Below are 22,189 nucleotides of genomic sequence, written 5' to 3'. Positions count from 1 at the left end.
ACAGCATTGGCATAAGTGTTGAAAATAATGACCCTGGCATAGCTGCACCAGTCAAAGCAGACTCTCAGATAAAAATCTGTTTTGAGGAAGCTGTGGAGTCCGCTGATGTAAACCTTCAGTTTATTTTCAATAGGAGAGTGGCAGATCTACGAAGATTCTGTTGACATGGAAAGCATGTGAAAGGGACTACCAAGGGTTTTCAGTGAATTCAGTAAAGGATGTGTGTTGGTTAGAATAAACTGGTGAACTAGTTATGCCGTATGAAATGCACTTCCAAAAACCGTCCACTTAGTTATGCTCTTCCATATGAAATTGTGTGGATTTATAAATGCAGCTCATGTCATTAATATGATAAACTTATCAGGGTTGAGCTTTTTTGCCTGCTCTTTGCATAAAGTGAAAACACTGCATTCAAAGCAGCAGCCCTCTGGTGGACGTTTTTAAAACCAGACTTTCACATGCTATGTTGCAGTCATCAAACACATGCAAAACTTTGCCTTGTAAATCAGGCTGAAATTAAGTGGTACTGTTTTTACAGGAATCCAGAGGAGCAGGGAAGGTTCTTAGAACGCAGCCAAATCCTTCTGAAAATTAGGTGAACATTCAATCTAACTGGGTTAAAAACAGAACTTTATTTAACTTTTAAAAAATAATAGAACAGAATAAAGAGGTTTGATACATATTTTCAAACATCATTATTTATGACTATATCATAAGCATCAATGCTTCTAACAAAGATTAATTTACTAGGGACTCAGCTACACAGCTGCAAATAAAACATTTAAAATGTGCTGCAATAGACAAATGAGACACTAGATGGTGAGAGTGAGCTATGCAAAATTCAATGTATTTTTCAAACTTTTAAAAAACACACACAAAAAAACCCCCACAGCATTTTTTATATGTGTGTTGATTCCAACTAGGCTCCCAGATACTCAGGTTAACCCATTGCTTCTGTTTATTAGGGATGCCAGCTTACTAAAACCATGTTCAAAGATACAAAATGCATTTTAACTGTGACACCATCTCTCACTATCTTTTCCCCTTAATATGAGCAGGGCTGGCATGTGACAAGGGCTAAATGGCAACACTGAGAACTAGACTTTAAAGAATTAAGCCCTTTCTGAGCCTGCAGAGGAGAGGGTGTTGCGGGCAGGACCCTCCCACATTCGCGGGGGCTTCCCTCGCCCCCGCGAGAACTGGGGAATCCCTGGGCGTGCTTGCAACCCAGCCCGCCAATCGGCGGGCGAGGGGAGGTGCGGCCTGGGATACTTAAGGCCAGGCATGCCCAGGGACCGCCCTCTTTTCCCCCTCGCCCAGCAGCTGAGCGGTTTTCCCATCCCACCCACCCTTAGTTTTAGCTAGAATTGGCCTTGCTATGTACTCCGGTTGGTCGCCGCAAGGGGCCTGGTAGGAATTTTTCCAAATCGGCGCACTTCCTGCCTTTTGGTTTTTTCACCTACCTCGTAGCAATCGTCACAACTTTCGGGTACTGGCGGTTAGGCATTGGCATGGGGCAAATTTTAGGAAAAGGAGGGGGGAAGGGAGCGCCATCACCTTCCCCCAAGGAGAGAGGGGTAGTCCGGTAGAGGACTCCCAGGGGGGGCGTGGCCTTGTCCGAAGCCTGGAGAGGTAGGGCCACCGGCACGCCCCCGAGCGGTGACACCCATGGGATCCTAGTTGGCGTACTTCAACAGGACTCCTGCGGTTTGTGTTCAACCCTTCCCGGTCACCATGCCGGGTAGTCGATAGAAGCCAATGCCTAAGGCCAATACCTTCAATTCCGTAATCAATAAAGTTGTGGCCTTTTACGCCCATTAACCTTAAATCATGTGTCTTTGTCTTCATTTCATCTGGGGGAGGAAACTTGCCACGCAAATGAAATGGAGAAGGATAGCGGCTCTGAAGTGTCCTCCTCTTGGCAAGGCATGTTGGGAACAGACTGGGAAAGGCTGGATCTGTCTATTATCATTTCTCTAATTAATTTTCCAGTTGCTAGTTCAGTTCTCCCCATTTCCAAATCAGTTTGTGATTTTCTTAAAAATCAAAGTCTTGTGGAAATTCATCGGCCTCTTAGTGCGATTTTTCTCCTAATATACACGTTGGCATGCAGTTATGCCCAATATTCACATTTTTGAAAAGCAGTTGTATTTGCAGTTAGTTTCACAACTTGTTTTTGTTCCAGGTAAAAAATTTCGTTTGTCTCATTTTGTGAACATCTGTCTGTCTCAGGAGAAGACAAACTGTTGGAAGGTGTCAGCACCTGCTGAGGCTGTAGAGACCAATGCGAGAGAGACATGCTTTGTTGCAGCTGGGGCAGATGGAGGCGTCTGGTTGTGCAGATGCAAGTGCATCATGGTGTTTCTTCTCTCTGTACTCCTCCCAGCGGACATTCCTCCTCTGGCCACTTCTATGGATACCCAACCTCACTGCCTGTCTCCAGGCACTCATCTCATTTTGTACTTTTCCATTTATGTACAATAGTACATAATGGTATACACCTTCACCTGCCACATACTACAGTGGAACCTCGGTTGTCGAACGTAATCCATTCCGGAAGACTGTTCAACTTCTGAAACATTCAACAACTGAGGTGCAATTGCCAATCGTCAAAATTCATTGAAGAAATTGAGAAACACGCCTCAGAAGTCAAATGGCTTCCGAGGCGTGTTAAAAAATGAAAGCATTTACTTCTGGGTTGTCAGTGTTCAGGTTCTGAATTGTTCGGCTTCCAAAGCGTTCGACAACCAAGGTTCCACTGTATTGCCCTTTTTATTTATATATTGTTTTTATTCTTACATTTCAGTTCCTTCTGAGTTGATATGATTTTATTATTTTCTGCAGTGATTTAAATAAATTTTTATGACATATCATTCTTACTTTTGTTCTGACTCAGGTCCTTTCTTGTTACCACTGCTAACTCACCCAAGGCCGAGGCAGAAATTTGATTCAGTCACATTTAAAGCTGAATTTATCAAATCCACACTTTCTGAAACAATATGAGAACCAAAAAAACAACTGTCCTTCAAAATTCACACTTAACCAAATTTGGCAAACGCAGTTCATACACAATGTTAATAAAAATGCATATATTAGGGCAAATTGTGCATAAAAATGAATATATTTGTGAAAATAACATACAAAATGCATTATATTATGGGGAAATGCTTGCAAAAATGCACACACCAGTCAAAAGTGTATATTAAAATCTGTTTTTAGGAGAAATTCACACTAAAATGCTGAAGCAAGCTCAATAGAGCTAAATATAGGGTTTCTAAAATAATAATAATAATAATAAATATTTGAATGGTTTAAAATGGAGGTGCTCCTTTGTAGACAAAAGCGCCACACAGAAAAACATGATCTTTGTGACCTATGTGTGCAATAACATACTTGTGTATACACTGCTTTAGTCTTTAAGGTACCACAAAACTGTTTCCCCACACTGCCACGGATAACAATTTTATATCTGACGTCCATTGCTTGACTATTTTTCAGTTGATAATAATACAGTGTTCATCACAAACAATGCAGTTAAGTATTAATGTAACTAATGGGTCACTGAAGAGTCAGCCTTGTTATTGTCAGCTCAGGATTGCTTCTACACAATATAATTCGACAAAATCCATTTTTGTGATTTTTGTTGTTGTTTTCCAAAGGAGAAACTATGGTGTAATTGCCTACATCTCTGCTCAGAAATAAGTTGAAAATAAGCAGATCTGCAGTCCTTGTGTACAGTGGTGCCGCGCAAGACGAAATTAATCCGTTCTGTGAGGCTCTTCGTATAGCGTTTTTTTCGTCTTGCGAAGCAAGCCCATTGACAGCTTAGCGGATTAGCGCTATTAGCAGTTTAGCGGCTTTTAGCGGATCAGCTGATAAGCGGCTTATCAGCGGATCAGCTGATAAGCAGCTTAGGGCTTAGGAAAAGGGGGGGAAGGGGGAAAACCCCACAGGAACTCGCAAGACATTTTCGTCTTGCGAAGCAAGCCCATAGGGAAATTCGTTTTGCGAAGCGCCTCCAAAACGGAAAACCCTTTCGTCTAGCGGGTTTTCCGTCTTGCGAGGCATTCGTCTTGCGGGGCACCACTGTATTAAGAAAGACCAGCCGCCCACAGAGAAATATGCTCCTTTTAGAAGTCTCTGGCCTTCCAGGCATGTAGGACCTCAGCAACGTTTGTTTCCACCTTCCCGCTGGGCATCTTCAGATCATCAGAGCTGTCGTCATTGAAGTTTCCACATGGGGCACACAGCTTCCCTGCGAGGGACTTCCTGACTTTCACTCTCACCTCTCCACTGGGATGAAGGAAAACCTGCACCTGAGAGGCCTGGTCAATCTGCATCCCATCGTGAACTTTGCTCACAGACACCTCTTTAGAGACCTTGTATGGCAGGCTTACTGGACGTCCATTTACCTGGAACACGTAAAGATTGGGGCATGAGATCTTGTTTTGATGAAGGCCAAGAAGCCAGCAAGAACCTCAGAATTCACACTGACTAATAAAGGCAAAAGCCAATTAACATGTAGAATACACCAGAGGCTAACTTTGCATTAAGCATCTAAAGTCAGCAAAACATTGGAACCAACTCTAAATAAACTTAAGCTACATCTACTAAATAACAACACCAAGTCAACTTCACCATTCACTTATTAGTAACTCCCTAGGTATTCACAACCAGAGTTAAATAATGGTAAAGGGCTCCATAATCACTGCAGATGGTGACAGCAGTCACAACATTAAAAGACGCCTGCTTCTTGGGAGAAAAGCAATGACAAACCTAGACAGCATCTTAAAAAGAGACATCACCTTGCCGACAAAGGTCCATATAGTTAAAGCTATGGTTTTTCCAGTAGTGATGTATGAAAGTGAGAGCTGGACCATAAAGAAGTCTGATGGCCGAAGAATTGATGCTTTTGAATTATGGTGTTGGAGGAGACTCTTGAGAGTCCCATGGACTGCAAGAAGATCAAACCTATCCATTCTTAAGGAAATCAGCCCTGAGTGCTCACTGGAAGGACAGATCGTGAAGCTGAGGCTCCAATACTTTGGCCACCTCATGAGAAGAGAAGACTCCCTGGAAAAGACCCTGATGTTGGGAAAGATTGAGGGCACAAGGAGAAGGAGACAACAGAGGACGAGATGGCTGGACAGTATTCTCGAAGCTACAAACATGAGTTTGACCAAACTGCGGGAGGCAGTGGAAGACAGAAGTGCCTGGCATGCTCTGGTCCATGGGGTCATGAAGAGTCAGACATGACTAAACGACTAAACAACAACAACCACAAAAGGATAGATTGCCCCAACTCTTTGACTGGCAGGAATGCAGGTATTCTTCTTATGAATGAGAGCACAGAACTGGGGACACGTAGTTATTCTGCAGTCGTCCTTTAATCTCAATTAAAAGATCACAAAGGTATATGTGGAGAAGCCGAATTTCATCCACCGTTGAAGAGCAAAGGAATCAGCAAAGAAATCATCATAACCCTATGGCCTTTCAGATGCTGGCCTTCAACTTCCATCAGCCCAAGCCAGCATGGCCAATGAATCATGAGAGCTGCAGTACAACAACATCTGGAAGCTATCTCTGCTTTAGCCTTCCACTGTTGAATGAGATGGATGATTTCTTGAGAAATACGCCCTTTTGGTTGAATTAGGCCCTGTGCCTTAACAGCTGCTAAGCGGGCAAAAATTGATGAAAAATGTAATTCTCCATCAAGGAGGTGCAGTGATGGAAAACCTCCGGCGATCCAAAAATGATGCTTTCCTGTCATAAACCATGAGATTGCCCCCATTACTCTTCAGCAGCATATTGTTAATAATGAGCAGGCACTGAGCGATTTCATTTTTCGCATTGGCAGGGGACTCTGTCTTGTGAGTGCCTCTAAAAATAGTCTTGGAAAGATCAGAGGTAAACGATTTAAGAGGACCTACCTTAATCTTCCAGCTAGTCAGACTGCGCAACCTTTAATTATTTCCATGAATTAATTACCGTATACTTCCCCAACCAAGCAAATGCCAATTAGTATATAAAAAGGGGTTGTGTAATAGTCCAGAGAATCTCTTTTATGATGGGAAGCAGCCAATCCGCTTGGCAACATAGGAAGGTGACTTAGACCAAGTCAGGCCATTGGGGACATCTAGTTCATTATTGTCCACAATGACTGGCAGAAGCTCACCAGGGTTTCAGGCAGGGAATATTCCCAGTTCTAACTCAGACTGGACCTGGGACATTTTGCATGCCAAGCAAATGCTCTGCCACTGTCAGGGATTGTACTGAAGAAGAGGAAGAATGGTAGAAATCTTTCCCCCCCCCCCTTCTCCTGTAGCTTCCAGAGAGGAGGAAGGCAGCCTTGAATTACAGCAGGGCTTTGAGGAAGACAGCAGCTCAGAGACAGGCAAACAGCAGAGATATGTTGTGTTAGGAGAAGGAGGGATGGAGGCAGAGAAACTAGCTGACACATCACTGGACAGCATACCCAACCCCCCCTCCCAAAATGCAGTGTTTGTTAAGAGTGCTAGAACAAAGAGCACATGGACAATTGTCCATGGACAGACGCTGTAGAAGCAGGTGTTGTTGCAAGAGAGGGAAGGGGGAGGAGCTCAGTGCGAGCAGCTCCATTATGACCGAAATTCTTTGTCTTTTACCGTTATGACTGAATAAATCATACATAATAACTTTCTTGTTTTCTCCCTGCCCCTTGGTGCCATTGGGGGGAGGGGAGGATTCCTCAAGCCTGACAGCCACTGAGCTGTGGTCCTGCACTTTATTGTGAAGGAAGCCTCAAGTAGGATTATTGTAAACAAGGAATACTTTGAATTATCATTGGCTATTTCAGGGGCTGTGGCTTCAGAGGTATACCACGTGACAATTGGCTGAGGTCATTTTGAAAATACTGTGAATTTCCTGCAAGTTCTAACTCCCCAAACTATTGTGGATACGTCCCAGGGACATCCCATCAACCCCAGTTAACAAAGCAAATGGTCAGGGATGATGCAAGTTGTCACCCCGTAACATCTGGAGGGCCACAGATCTGCCATCCCTGATGTATACTTTCAGACTTCACAAACAATCAAAGTTGAACAACTGACTTTTAAAAACTAAGACATTTAAGGGGGGTCCAAGTTATTTGAGGGCTTCTTCCTCTCTGTTTACAGCAGCCTATGATAAGCCCACGCATCATGGAAGCAAATAATAAGCTGCAGTGACTAGTAGTGAGCACATAGACAAGTCATAAGAAGATATATATATATTATTAGGACCTAGATATATTTTTCCCCATGGCATACTCCATCCTGAACTCTACTTACCCATGTCCTGTTGTTCTTTTTGACAGTAATGGCTGCATCAGGGAAGAAAACGTAGACTGCTCTTCCAGCTACCAAGCCATCCTCATTGTCCTTTCCAATGCTCACGGACACCCTGAACCAGAAGGGGGCACTTTTGTCACAAACAGAGGCCAAATCATAAACTCCATCGCAGAAGTACTTCCCTGAGGCACCATCAAATGAACTGAGCTGGGCTCCAGGGGTGAGTTTGCACTCGCCCTCCAGATGTTCCATGCTCTCACAGGCACGACGACCATCCTTAAGTGCGCAGGTGTCTATTTGGCAGCTGCTGTTAACGCAGGTAAGTTTGCCCAAATCACCGCAGGTGCATTTCTCCATGCAACTGCTTGAGAATTTGCTCTCTCCAGCCTGTTGGGAAATCCCCGGATAAAGAAATAAAGTTAGGGGAGTTGGAAAATAATGCAAACATTCCAACAGCAATTTCTTTTTATTTAATGGTGTTGGCTTATTTAGATTGTTCACATGCTGATTCCCCATGTAAGAGATGCACAAGTTTATTTCTGACCTAAGGAAAATGAACCCAGTGTACGTTACCCCTATTCCAAACTCCACTCAGTAGCAAGGCTACTGATGGCTGAGCTGGCCTGAGATTGACAGAGAGAAAACAAGACTTTGAAGCAGAGTTTCATTTACACCACCCTTTTTGTCAACTTAAGTTGCACAGGGTTACACTAGTCATGTGACTGACCAGGTGGCACTGGGAAGTTTTATCTCAAGCAGCAAAATGTTCTAGCCAGCCCTGGGCTTAGCCGAGGCTCAGCTGGAGATCTGCCTATTCTGAATTCACTCATCCAAATGGATCCTGGGTTTAGATTGTGCCTTGAAGAGGGTTTTCAGCATTGGATCCACAGCGACCTTCTTCAGACCAGTAACAACTACTTCATCTTATAAAAATGTGTTTTATTTATTTAAGAATGTAAGATCACTACTAGATTAAAGGACTATCTTGTCCAGCATTCTGTTCTCACAGTGGCCAACCAAATGCCCACAGGAAAGCCATAAGAATGACATGAGCGCAGTCGCAATTATCCCTTCCATTAGAAGTATGTGTGTTATTTGTAAAATCATATCCTTCATTGTTGATCAATCTGTTTCGGTTTCTCTCCATTTCCCAATCAGTTCTCCACACTTCCACATGTCTTTGTGAATGTTTATTATAAAAGGCCTTGTGAAAATTCATCAGCGTTTTAGTGAAAATTTCTCCTTATACATTTTTAACACAGTTTTGCCTAATATATACAACTTTGCAAAGCATGCATCTTGCATGTGGTTTTCACAAATATGTGCATTTCTATACACACATTATTTGGCCGGGGAACTACATTGCAAAATTCAGAGAAGCGCGAATTTCAAAAGATTGCAATGTTTCAGTTCTCATATTGTCTTGGAAAGTAGGTTCACCTTTATATGCGAACTGAATCAAATTTCTCTCCCATCCTTATAAACCACTTGCACTGGCCCCTCTATATGGGAACCCCGATAACTAGGATACAAAGACTTACTTTGAGATAGAGACCATCATGCACGCAGCCACATTTGTCTGTAGGCACACATGTGTCCCCATCAAACAAGTAGCCATCATCACATTGACAGCCTTCAAAGCATTTTCTGGTGCACTGGAGTGGAGTGGATAAGCTGGCACAGCTGAAATCGCAAACTGGTTTTGTACATGTCTCATAGTGACTATTGGCTGGACAGGTGAGGGCTACAGAGAGAGAGAGAGAGCAGAAAAAGTAATGTTTGACAAACATGGAATAGGGAGGCTTTCCAAAATGAAAACAATTATTTTCAACCATTTTGCTTCATCAGTATTATGGCACAGAAGCTTCTGACACTATAGTTGACTTGGAAATGTTCGCAAACATTCCAACCTCTCAGGGAATAAATATGTAAATCAAAAATATTGGTAATATTAGGTAATTGTTGTTTTGAGGTATCCTATGTTGGGTTGAGATATCCCATGCCAGGCAGAGTGCCAATGTGCATTACTTAACAATGTGAACCAGAGCTGCTGCATTTATAGGCCCTCTCACAAGGAACTCAGAGTCAAGAAAGATTGCAAAATAAGGCAGCGGGTTGAAAAACAGGAACCCCATAGAAAGATAAGAGGGAGAAAAAGTTTGAGGAAAAAGGTGAGAGAACAAGTGATTACATAGCACTGAAACTTACATAACTCAACCAATAGCTCAGATTACTTTGGGTTTGGGGGGGGACTCACTACTGAAAAGGCAGAGATGAAGAAACCTTTACATCCAACTTACGACAGAAGGACTTTGTTCTCCAGGCTCCAACCTTGACTCCAGCAGACTGGCATGCAGCTGCATAGGCTTGAAGGCTCCGGCAGAGATACTCCTGCTCCCCTTTGGCCGCAGTCAAGTCATACAGGCATTGCTCAAGATAATCCGAGGGGCTTACTAATGAGGAGCAGTCTTTGAATGGCCCTGTCTCTGACGTGATCATTCCACAGGAGTCATCATTCTCATATGGTGCTGTCTGGACTGTATCAAAAGTGGGGCATTCCTCACCACAGCCATTGGAGCAGATGGCACCATCCAGAGGGACCTGCCAGGAGGCCCCAAACTCATCCACCGTTTGTGCAGATTCCCCACTAGGCAGCATTAAATCATCCCTCTCATCACCATTGAAATTGCCACCCAAACCACACATGTGTCCCTGGTAAGTACTGGGGACAGACACACGGACGTAGGAAGAGGTATCATAAAGGACTGTGAGGCCAAAGGATGCATGGACAATTATATTGATTCCCTCCTGAGTGATCCAGAGTTTCCCCTCGTCTCTATTCACTGGCAAAGTGCAGAATTCTTCATCCATCTGCATGAGCCAAGAAGAAAGAAGCATATTCATGGGGTCAGCTCTGAGCACACGCAAATTCTCAAGCACACACAAATACAAAAGACACATACATCCTTTTGCACATGCTGTTTTTCATTCCAGTGATCTAAATAAATGTCATCATTTTTTTTTAAAAAAACACCAATTTAATTATTACACCAAATGCGTTTCCTGTAATTTTATGACTGCAAGCTGCCCTGGACTCTCTATGCATAAGAAGGACATGTTATTAATTTGAAATAATAGGTAAAGGTAAAGGACCCCTAGACGGTTGAGTGCAGTCAAAGGTGACTATGGGGTGTGGCGCTCATCTTGCTTTCAATCCAAGGGAGTCGGCGTTTGTCCACGGACAGCTTTCCGGGTCATGTGGCCAGCATGACTAAACTGCTTCTGGCACAACTGGACACTGTGACGGAAACCAGAGCACACAGAAACTTCGTTTACCTATTTGCACTGTGTACTTTCGAACTGTTAGGTTGGCAGGAGTTGGGACAGGGCAACGGAAGCTCACTCCACCAAGCGGATTCAAACCGCTGCCCTTCCAATCGGAAGCCCAAGAGCCTCAGTGGTTTAGACCTCAGCGCCATCCGCATCCCTTTTATTTCAAATAATATGATATGAGTAGCCCATACATACCATAGCTATCCATTTACTTCCCCTTTCAAGGACAATAGTGTGCTGATGAACAGAGATCACAACCTTCCTTATCTGAGCAAGGTGTCCATTTCCAAGCTTCTCATTCTCCACCAAAATGGAGAAATTCTGTAGCCGAGGCTCTGTGCTGCAGACTTTGGCTAAGGTGTAAGCGCAGGAGCCATGAAAGCGAAAACTTTGTCCATCAAAGGAAATATAAAGGGGGTCACCAAGTGCTATAGCTGTACCATATCCCACAGGGTGACAGCCTTGGATGCCGTTCTCCACCCTGCACTCCTCATGCGCTCCACAGGAGAACTGCTGGCACTTGGTGGCTCCATTGTCCAGGCAGCGGCACTTCTCCTGGCAGGAGCTACTGGGATAAAACTCCTCTCCCTTTTTGTAGTATCTGCCCTGGTGCACACAGCCACACTCTGCAAGACGCACGCACTGATCCCCACTGAGCACGAATCCAGGATCACAAAAGCACCCTTCAGTACATGGTGCATCGCATGGTCCACCACACTTTATGATGGAGGAACGGTTCTGGCATGTGCTGGGACAACCGTTTCCACAGAGCTCATAGTGGGAATTGGGTTGACAGGGAAGTCCTGGAAGTAAAGAATAAAGACAATTATACCAGCCTTTGGAATATAACTAAGACTCAGCAAAAGTACCATCAAAGTGTTATTATGTGAAGACTTTTGGGCACCATGTGGTTCAAAATGTTCTCTTAACACACACACTGCAAAAAAAAATACATGTGATTTGCTTATTCTAGTGCTTATTCTGTTTCATCTGAGTCAGGAGGGGCTGTGACTGTTATGAACTGGTGCCTAGATTCAGTGGTGGGCTGGATGAGGGACAAAAAACGTAGGTTTGTCATGAAGTAGTGATCCTGTGAGCAAGTATCGCTGGGTGGGGCCCCTCAGGCAGGTGGTAACAATTAGTTCCCAAAGTCGGAGCATTTGAAGGGGCTGGCTTTTTGCCAGCATTCCCCAAACCCTATAAATCTTTGAGTTAACCTTCCAGCTAAGGGAGAGAACATGCCATGTTTTCAACTTGCTGTTTGATGTTCTGTGGCTGGTGCCAAAGCAGAAACCAATAAAGCCTGGCAACCTGTTCAGTGCCTGTGTGTGATTGATTAGTAGCTTGGAGGGAGGACTTGGGAAAGTGACCCCCTCCTTGACACTCATTTCTGGAGATGAGTGAAAATGAAGCACCCCTATGTATTTGGGAGAATGGTAACTGCTAATTTAACAATGCAATACCTTCTTTGTGCTCATGCAGCAGGTCAAGAAATGTTTTTAACAGGGTGAAATGTTTTTAACAGGGAGAAATGTAAAGTATTGCACTTGGGCAAAAAAAAAAAGAGAGGCACAAATACAAGATGGGTGACAGCTGGCTTGAGAGCAGTACATGTGAAAAGGATCTAGGAGTCTTGGTTGACCACAAACTTGACATGACCCAACATTGTGACGCAGCAGCTAAAAAAGCCAATGCAATTCTGGGCTGCATCAATAGGAGTATAGCATCTAGATCAAGGGAAGTAATAGTGCCACTGTATTCTGCTCTGGTCAGACCTCACCTGGAGTACTGTGTCCAGTTCTGGGCACCACAGTTCAAGAAGGACACTGACAAACTGGAACGTGTCCAGAGGAGGGCAACCAAAATGGTCAAAGGCCTGGAAACGATGCCTTATGAGGAACGGCTAAGGGAGCTGGGCATGTTTAGCCTGGAGAAGAGGAGGTTAAGGGGTGATATGATAGCCATGTTCAAATATATAAAATGATGTCACATAGAGGAGGGAGAAAGGTTGTTTTCTGCTGCTCCAGAGAAGCGGACACGGAGCAATGGTTCCAAACTACAAGAAAGAAGATTCCACCTAAATATTAGGAAGAACTTCCTGACAGTAAGAGCTGTTTGACAGTGGAATTTGCTGCCAAGGAGTGTGGTGGAGTCTCCTTCTTTGGAGGTCTTTAAGCAGAGGCTTGACAACCATATGTCAGGAGTGCTCTGATGGTGTTTCCTGCTTGGCAGGGGGTTGGACTCGATGGTCCTTGTGGTCTCTTCCAACTCTATGATTCTATGATTCTAAGAGATCTTTCATTTTTTTTTAAAAAAAAAAACATACTCCCATTCGATTTGGCATTGGAAAATAATGTGCACAAACTGGGCATCTTGGGATGTGCAGAACTAAATCATTGTGCTAGTGCAATGCCTGCTAGGACAATGGGACTTTTCTCCATTCTCCTCCCCCTGCATGCCACCACACTCTCCCCAAATCTTTTCTAGGGAGTTGGGAAAACTCTGGGGCAAAGAAGTGAGATCATTCCATCAAGCTGACGTGACGGTCTCCTTAATGCTATGTAGAATACAGTGGTACCTCGGGTTACAGACGCTTCAGGTTACAGATGCTTCTGGTTACAGACTCTGCTAACCCAGAAATAGTACCTCAGGTTAAGAACTTTGCCTCAGGATGAGAACAGAAATCGTGTTCCGGCGATGCGGAAGCAGGAGGAGGTCCCATTAGCTAAAGTGGTGCTTTAGGTTAAGAACAGTTTCAGGTTAAGAACGGACCTCCGGAATGAATTAAGTTCTTAACCTGAGGTACCACTGTACAGCCCCAGGTCTGTGAGGCACTACAGGAAAGAACCAAAGCACAGGGAGTCATTCCACCTAGTATTCCTGCAGAGTTGCAACTCTCTAAGCAATCCTTGATACAATGTTGTCTTTTACACAGTACCCTGAAATCCTTATCAAATGATTCATGGTGGGTTGGTTTTTTTTCCAAATGCTAAGACTGCATTGCGGCCATCAACACCCAATATTTAACTGAACTCAGATCCATATTCAGAAAGTAATACAGTACTTACTGCAGAAAGAGGCTGATCTCCATTTCCCAACCTCAATGTCCAAAGATTGGCAGGCTGTCACGTAGGCACTGATGGCACTGCAGAGAGTGTCGTGATGACCCTTGTATTGGCAGGTGTCGAAAACACAATCATCAAAGTAAGGTGTTGGGTCAATGGTCTCATGGCACTGCCTGAATGGCCCATCCCTTCTCTTGAGGATCCCACAGAACTGGTCCCCCTTGTAGGTCTGCTTCTCTGCCTCACTGCATACTGGGCAGTCACTGCATCCTGCAGAGCATCCTGGGACCTCCTTCAACTTCCAGCTGTCTGCAAACTGGATTTCATCTGTTGTCTGAGCTCCATCCTTCATAGCAAAGTCATCACTGGGGTCCTGGTTGGCATTGCCACACAGTCCGCACACAGCATTGGCGTAAGTGTTGGGAATAATGACCCTGGCATAACTGTACCAGTCAAAGCTGACTCTCAGATCAAAGTCTGTTTTGATGAAGCCATGGACTCCGCTGATGTAGACCTTCAGTTTATTTTCGTAGGAGAAGGGCAGGTCCACAAAGACTCCATTCACCTGGAAAATATATGGAAGTGACCGTCACACTGAGAGTTCAGCAAATTCGGGGGGGGGGGGGAACCAACATGCACATGTTTTCACTAGCGAAAAAAATCCCTGCGGGATTTGACATCTTTCCGCATTGCAGCTGCAAGACAGAGCTGTTCCACCAGGCCTTTGGTCAGGGCGCAGCCTGACTCTCTCCTTGTCAATCTTTACAAAACTTAATCTTAATGGTTGTCATCAATTTGATTTTAATTAATTTTTATAATGAAATGTTTTTAGAATGTGGCACTATTTTATTGTTGTTAGCCGCCCTGAGCCCGGCTTTGGCTGGGGAGGGTGGGATAATAATAATAATAAATTTTATTTATATCCCGCCCTCCCCGGCCGAAGCCGGGCTCAGGGCGGCTAACAACACTAAAACAGTGCAACATTATAAAAACATTATAAAAATTAATTAAAATCAAAATTGATGGCAACCATAAACTAAAGTTTTGTAAAGATTGCCAAGGAGGGAGTCAGGCTGCGCCCTGACCAAAGGCCTGGTAGAACAGCTCTGTCTTGCAGGCCCTGCGGAAAGATGTCAAGTCCTGCAGGGCCCTTGTCTCTTGTGACAGAGCGTTCCACCAGGTTGGAGCCGCAGCCGAAAAAGCCCTGGCTCTAGTTGAGGCCAGCCTAACCTCTCTGTGGCCTGGGACCTTCAAGATGTTTTTATTTCACCTTTAAATGTGAACTAATTCAAACCATTTCTGCATCCCTAGGTGCTACCGCCTTGTATCCTTCTTCTTTGTTGCTGGTATCCAGTATAACACAATACAGAACACAATTTCCTCATTCAGCACATTTGCCTGTCCTAGCCTCACATCCTTTAGCCTTGTAAACCACAACAGAAAGACTGTTGGCATTCTAACATTAAGAATCAGATGCAATGGCTCTGCCTGAGGACCTCGTTGCACGTTGAGGTGCTGGTTGAACCAAAAATCAAGTGCTGAAGTTAAATCTGCCCCAATCTTCTTATCACCCAGCATATGTACCTTAATCTTCTGTGGATGTTCTTGGCTCAGACTGATTGTCATGTTGTAGACCTCTAGTGTCACCACTTTGGTGAAGGACACTGCCTTGCTGCCTCGGTTGTTGTTCTCCACCGTGACCAAAAACGGGGTGAGAGTGGGGTCCTTGGAGCAGACTCCGGCCATTTGATAAATGCAGGTTCCCATGAAGTCAAATCTCTTTCCATCAAAGGTGGTGTAGTGAGGGTCTCCAGTTCCTATGCAGGTGGAATAGCTGATGGGATGACAGCCCCAAATGCCATTCACTAGGGCACATCTCTCTCTGGCCTTACAGGAGGACTTGGTGCACGTAACCTTTCCTAATTTGGAGTCACACTTGCAGCGAGTACGACAGCCTTCATCAGCCCAGAACTCCTCTCCTGCGCTGTAGCGCACCCCTTTGTAAATGCAAGGGCACGTCTCCACTGGGATGCAGGCTTCAGCACTAAGGACGTAGCCCTCATCACACTGACAGGCCGCCACACAGGTATCATTGCACGTTTCGGGAGCAGTTTTGTCGGAACAGGTAGCTGGGCATGGAGTTCCACAGGACACAAAGTGGCTGTTTTCAGGGCAGGGTACTGGGGCTGGGGTGGGAACTGGAGGAATAAGAATGATCAAAGCTGGTCAGGTGTGATTTTAAAAAGTTAAGGAAAAACAAAGCTTATTCAAGGCTGCAGTCAGGAATGAAATGGTTCTGGGGCACACACTCTCTGCAGCAAATTTCCAAGTCAACCCTTTTATTATACAGTCATACCTTGGATCCCAAACGCCTTGCGAGTTGAACTTTTTGGCTCCTGAATGCTGAAAACCCAGAATTGAGTGTTCCAGTTTGCAAATGTTATTTGTGACCTGAATGTCTGATGCAGCTTCCACAGCTTCCAACTGTGTGCAGAAAGCTCCTGCAGCCAATCGGAAGCTGCACCTCGGTTGTCGAACATTTTCAGAAGTCGAACAGACTTCTGGAATGGATTCTGTTCCACAACCAAGGTACAACTGTACTGCAATCATCTAGTTACAGATAGGTAGCCGTGTTGGTCTGCCATAGTCAAAACAAAAAAAATTCCTTCCAGTAGCACCTTAAAGACCAACTAAGTCAGTTCTTGGTATGAGCTTTCGTGTGCATGCACACTTCTTCAGATACCTTCTTCCAAGTCCCTTAAAGCTCCATTAGTAGGGTCTTTTTTGTTGTGGCACCTGCCTTATTAAATGGCTTGTCGAGGAAGTTCCATTAGGTCCCATCGCTCTACTGTGTCAGGCAAGAGGTAAGAACCTGGCTTTTATATTAGGCCATTGAAAATACTACGTAAAATTTCCTAGCACCATTCTACATTGTTTTGGGGTTATTGAGATTTGTTAAAAGGGTTGCTAATTTATTAACTGGAATGAATATTAGGAATTTTGTTCTGCTCTGTTTCTTGTATTGTTTCTTAGGCTTCTTGGGTCTCTTTGGAGAAATAGGTGGGATAGATTTTTAATGCATAATAGTGTTCTAGTTGCCGTGTCGCAAAAGGGCCATCCTGGAGCAAGGAAAAGGACAAAAAGCGGCAGCTGAAACGGTTGAACTGTCAGAAGTACAGTGGTACCTCGGGTTAAGTACTTAATTCGTTCCGGAGGTCCGTTCTAACCTGAAACTGTTCTTAACCTGAAGCACCACTTTAGCTAATGGGGCCTCCTGCTGCCGCCACGCTGCCGGAGCACGATTTCTGTTCTCATCCTGAAGCAAAGTTCTTAACCCGAGGTACTATTTTTGGGTTAGCGGAGTCTGTAACCTGAAGCGTATGTAACCCGAGGTACCACTGGACCTTGCATATGAGGACATGATATATTTGGTATTTTTAAAATGCAGGGAAAGTGGGGAGAAAAAAATATCTCCCATGTTAGTGAAACTAGGCCTTCTCAATGAAATTGATTTGCATGTGGCTCAGGACTGTAAAAAAAAACACAATTAGATTTAGGCAGGGATGGTGGAATGCCTATTGCTTTATTCACCTGTGGTCACAGAACACCACAATCTCCATGCATCAGACAGATGTTCATACCTTACTCATGGAGGTTGGGGACAGGGGAAGCCATGTGACCTCAGGGACAGGGGCATGAGTTGACATCTTCCCAAAATGAAGCCTGTTGACCTTGGAAGGAGATGGGATTTGCAAGAAAAGGTTGCATCTTCACCCACAGAATGACCTCAAAGTTGATTCCTTTTTGCCACCCACAAAACCCTTGCATGCAGTTGCTGCTCTAATTAAGGATGGCAGGGTGAAAAAGTCCTTTGTGTCTTGGTTCGCGAGGCAGCAACTGAGTTGAAAACGTGAGAGCCAGTGGTATCAAGCTAAATTGCAGGCTAGGCTTGACACCCGCAAGGGCTCAATTTGGCCTCACTTGATTCTCTGAACACCTCAATCTGCGCCTCTCCTAACCCAGCTCTGGCAGCAGAGCTACTTCTGAATGCTCACAGCCTCCATCCCTTACAGTGCCTGAGGCTTTTCTTCTTGGCCTCACAAAAAGTCTTTCTGTACACAACCGTCCCTCATTTGGGGTAGCAATTGCAAATAATGTGACAGTCTTCATCAGCCCAGAACTCTTGCCCTGCATTGCAGTCCATACCTGTCGAAGTGCTGGGGCAGCTCTTGACTGGGACGCATTTCTCATCATTAAGGAGGTATCCCTCATCGCACTGGCATATTTCCACACAGGCATCTGTGCATTCATCGGGAGCAGTTCTGTCTGAACATGTGGCTGGGCAGGGATTCCCACAGGTCTCGAAGTGGCTGTTCTCAGGACAGTCTATTGGGGGGTCAGTGGGACCTGAAGAAACGCAATTTTCAAAAGTAGTCAGGTGTGATTACATATTTTAAAAATCAAGAAAAGCAAAGTAATTCAAGGCTCCAGTAAGGACGGAAAAGTTTGAGGGAGTAAAAGTCCCTCTTTCCTTCCAGTCAATAATTGTTGTTGTTGTTGTTGTTGTTGTTGTTGTTGTTGTTGTTTATACACCCCACCCATCTGAGTGGGTTGCCCCAGCCACTCTGGGCAGCTTCCAGCATATATAAAAACATAATTAAACATTAAACCTTAAAAAGCTTCCCTATACAGGGCTGCCTTCAGATGTTTCCTAAATGTTATGTAATTACTCATCTCCTTAACATCAGATGGGAGGGCATTCCACAGGGCGGGCGCCACCACCAAGAAGGCCCTCTACTTGGTTCCCTGTAAGCTTCTTTTCTTGCAGGGAGGGAACTGCCAGAAGGCCCTCGGAGCTGGACCTCAGTGTCTGGGCTGAACTACGGGGGAGAAGACACTCCTTCAGGTATACAAGGCTGAGGCTGTTTAGGGCTTTAAAGGTCAACACCAACACTTTGAATTGTGCTAGGAAATGTACTGGGAGCCAATGTAGGTCTTTCAAGACTGGTGTTATATGGTCTCAGCAGTCAAATGTTGTACTCCCTATGTAATTTGGCGTAACGCTTGCAGAGAGTCTGGCCGTCTTCATGAGCCCAGGACTCCCGCCCTGCATTGCAGTTCATACCCATAGAAGTGTTGGCGCAGCTCTCCACTGGGATGCACTTCTCATCGCTGAGGACGTAGCCTCTATTGCACTGGCAGATTTCCACACAGGTCTCTGTGCACTCAGAGGGAGCAGTTCTGTGAGAGCAGGTGGCTGGGCAAGCACTTCCACAGGCCTCAAAGTGGCTGTTCTCAGGGCAGGATAATGGAGCCACGGTTGTGTCTGGATCAAACACTGATAAAAAAAAAAGGTCAGGTGTGTTCTCAGGTCAATTAATGATTCAAAATTCCTTCACTTCTGAGGAACATTTTTCTATTGACATATTGGCTTGTACAGTGGTACCTCAGGATGCGAACAGGATCCGTTCTGGAGCCCCGTTCGCATCCAGAAGCAAACGTAACTAGTGACGGTACGTCTGTGCATGCGCGTGTTGCTTTTCGCCACTTCTGCGCATGCGCGTGATGTCGTTTTGAGTGTCTACGCATGCGTGAGCGGTGAAACCCGGAAGTAACACGCTCTGTTACTTCCAGGTTGCCGCAGAGCGCAACTCGAACACACTCAACATGAAGCATATTCAACCGAGGTATGACTGTAGTTTTGTGCCCCAGCACTTTAATTCATTGTAGCCCAGTGGCACAGGAAATAAACTGGGTACAAACAGGAACTGCCAGATGGGTTCCAATTAGCAGTCATCAAATGTGACATTAGCCTTATTTTTATGTCATTTGTGCTTTTGTGGCATGGGAATATTTGTGGCAACTGTTTGGACAGCTCACTGTACATTTTTCATCCTTAGTATTATGATGTAAATTTGGTCACATTTTCCACAGAACCTAGCTACAAACAAAGGTTTCGGGAATGATACTGTATCACCAAAAGCATGTGTACACTTCTGTGTACAGTTAACCCTATGCATTTTTGTAAACATGTGTTGGTTGGGGGACTGCAATGCAAAATCTGAAGAAGTGTGAATTTCAATGGGTAGTTGTGTTTTCGTTCATGTATTGTTCCGGAAAGTGTAAATTATGTGGGTTCATCTTTGAGTGTGATCAAATTGAATTTCTCCCCCCCATCCCTAGTTCAAATGTGGCAATAATTTCATCTGTGGGATTCCAAAGTGAAGGAGCCACATACAGATTACAGTCAAGAATAGGGCAGGAAAAGAAAAGAGTTGCAGTAGAAGGGAGAAGCAGTGGCTGTGGGGGGCATTTCTGAGGCAGAAAAACAACACAGAATTTTTTGCAAGTATGCCTATCCAAGAGTCATGACCAGGCTTCCTCAACCTCAGCCCTCCAGTTGTTTTGAGACTACAATTCCCATCATCCCTGACCACTGGTCCTGCTAGCTAGGAATCATGGGAGTTGTAGGCCAAAACATCTGAAGGGCCAAGGTTGAAGAAGCCTGGTCAAGACTATTGTCAACTATTTGTTCATTCCCTAGTAGCCTATTCAATACTTACCAGATGAGCAAAGGGCTATGGAGCCATAGCCATCACGAAATGAGCCTCCAAAAATGAAGAGTCCAAAAGGAGTGCTGGGGTGCTCCAGGGAGAGGGAACTAGCTTTTCTGCCCAAGCTGAGCTGAGCAGAGGAGTATTCTGTGGCTGGGATTGGTCTCCACTGGATATTTTCAACAGCCCTCTTCTCTAATGTGATCTCGCTGGTTTCTGAGGTTTTGGCTATAATAACTGCATAATTATCAAACCCGGCCATTCCCGCAATGCGGTATGACCTACAGTAGCTTGTCAGTGGAGGAATATTGATGAGGAATGGGTCATAGATTGTGCGTCCTCTTGATGCACCAGCAAAGAAGAAAAGGACTTGGATTCCTCTGCCAGCTGAGATGTAAAGTGCCCGAGAGGGCTGGATGCTCAACTGAATAGCTTCTCCAGCTCTCATATTATAGTTTCCTGCTGTGGGTCCGGATTGATATGTGACTGAAGTGTTTTGGGATGCAACGATATACGCCATATCGTATCTGCTCTGGAAGGACACTGGGGGCACAAGGAAGGTGGCACCCCAGCGTGAAACGGGCAGGAGCTGCTCAACAACATGGTCACAGTGTGTGTGGCTCTTGGCACAGCTGTGCCCACTCAAGACAGCCACAGGTTCACTTGATTCAACCTTGGTGCCAGATAGATCCTGCAAGCTTTGCAGCTGGATTGCTTCGAAGGCCTTGAGGTTAACAACCAGAATGCTCCCGGCGGGATAAACACGTCCTTTGAATGTCACAGAGCCCGTCAAACGGATGTCAACCCTAGTGGCTGCTTGATAGGCCACAACTGCAAACTCCTTGAAAGTGTCTGCCATTTCACCCACTGGGGTTACCACATAATACAACGTGCCCAGCTGCTTGACTGGGTACACTACCATGGCACCAGTTGAATAGTCCTTGTGGCTGCGGGAAAAGACAGAGATGTCATGGTTTGCTCGGATCGTCACAGCCCTGTCAAAGGTGTCTGTCCCCACCATCTCTGTGGAAGCTGGAAGCTCAATGGACACAGTTTCCCCTTCATTGACAGGAACGGTGTTTTGGAATGTAGCTTTGTTTGATGTGACCGTGACGGTGGTTGCAGGATGGTACCCAGTGATGAGCAACTCAAGCTTAGTATTGCGTCGATTCTGTTTGATGTTGAGCATGAAGGCTGTGACAAATTCCTTTCCTTGGGAACTTGCTGTACATGGCCCTGAGAGGAGGAAAATAGAAACAGATTGAAAATAGTATCGCAAGTCTCGTTCACAAATATATACGGAATGGTGTGGCCACATTTGGAATAATATATACTGGGGAAGAACCCCATACAGCTATGAGCATCTGAATAATCACATGGAGAAAGTGGATAGTGAAATTTACTTCCCTCTCTCATGAAACTAGGACCTAGGCTTGTCGTGAGAGATAGCTCAGTTGGTAGAGTGTGAGATTCTTACTCTCAGGCCCATGGGTTTGAACCCCATGGTGGCAGCCAGTAATAATAATAATAATAATAAATTTTATTTATATCCTGCCCTCCCCAGCCGAAGCCGGGCTCAGGGCGGCTAACAACACTAAAACAGTATGACATTATAAAACATTATAAAAATGAATTAAAATCAAAATTGATGGCAACCATAAACTAAAGCTTTGCAAAGATTGCCAGAGGAGGGGGTCAGGCTGCGCCCTGACCAAATGCCAGGTGGAACAGCTCTGTCTTGCAGGCCCTGCGGAAAGATGTCAAGTCCTGCAGGGCCCTTGTCTCTTGTGACAGAGCGTTCCACCAGGTTGGAGCCGCAGCCGAAAAAGCCCTGGCTCTAGTTGAGGCCAGCCTAACCTCTCTGAGGCCTGGGACCCTCAAGGTGTTTTTATTTGAAGATCGTAAGTTCCTCTGTGGGGCATACCAGGAG

The 22,189-nt window shown here is 45.0% G+C and overlaps 1 protein-coding gene across 1 annotated transcript in view; it reads right to left on the bottom strand.

Moving 5' to 3' along the window:
• Window positions 1-4,068: 4,068 nt before the first annotated feature.
• The window catches only part of LOC307223408 (IgGFc-binding protein-like), a 46,107-nt gene continuing 27,986 nt past the window's right edge, over window positions 4,069-22,189 (bottom strand). The window contains exons 13-22 of the mRNA XM_079989376.1: window positions 20,269-21,495; window positions 18,831-19,043; window positions 17,912-18,112; window positions 15,290-15,903; window positions 13,709-14,270; window positions 10,836-11,443; window positions 9,608-10,178; window positions 8,849-9,051; window positions 7,308-7,694; window positions 4,069-4,412 (exon numbers count right to left, since the gene is read on the bottom strand). Coding sequence (XP_079845502.1) covers window positions 4,131-4,412; window positions 7,308-7,694; window positions 8,849-9,051; window positions 9,608-10,178; window positions 10,836-11,443; window positions 13,709-14,270; window positions 15,290-15,903; window positions 17,912-18,112; window positions 18,831-19,043; window positions 20,269-21,495 — 4,868 coding nt within the window. The 3' untranslated portion in view covers window positions 4,069-4,130. The remainder of the gene's footprint in view (window positions 4,413-7,307; window positions 7,695-8,848; window positions 9,052-9,607; window positions 10,179-10,835; window positions 11,444-13,708; window positions 14,271-15,289; window positions 15,904-17,911; window positions 18,113-18,830; window positions 19,044-20,268; window positions 21,496-22,189) is intronic.

The sequence above is a fragment of the Podarcis cretensis genome (genome assembly GCF_951804945.1).
Source record: "Podarcis cretensis genome assembly, chromosome: 8".
Lineage (NCBI taxonomy): Eukaryota > Metazoa > Chordata > Lepidosauria > Squamata > Lacertidae > Podarcis > Podarcis cretensis.
The sequence above is the reverse complement of the archived record's forward strand: the minus strand, read 5'-3'. Positions and strand labels throughout refer to the sequence as shown.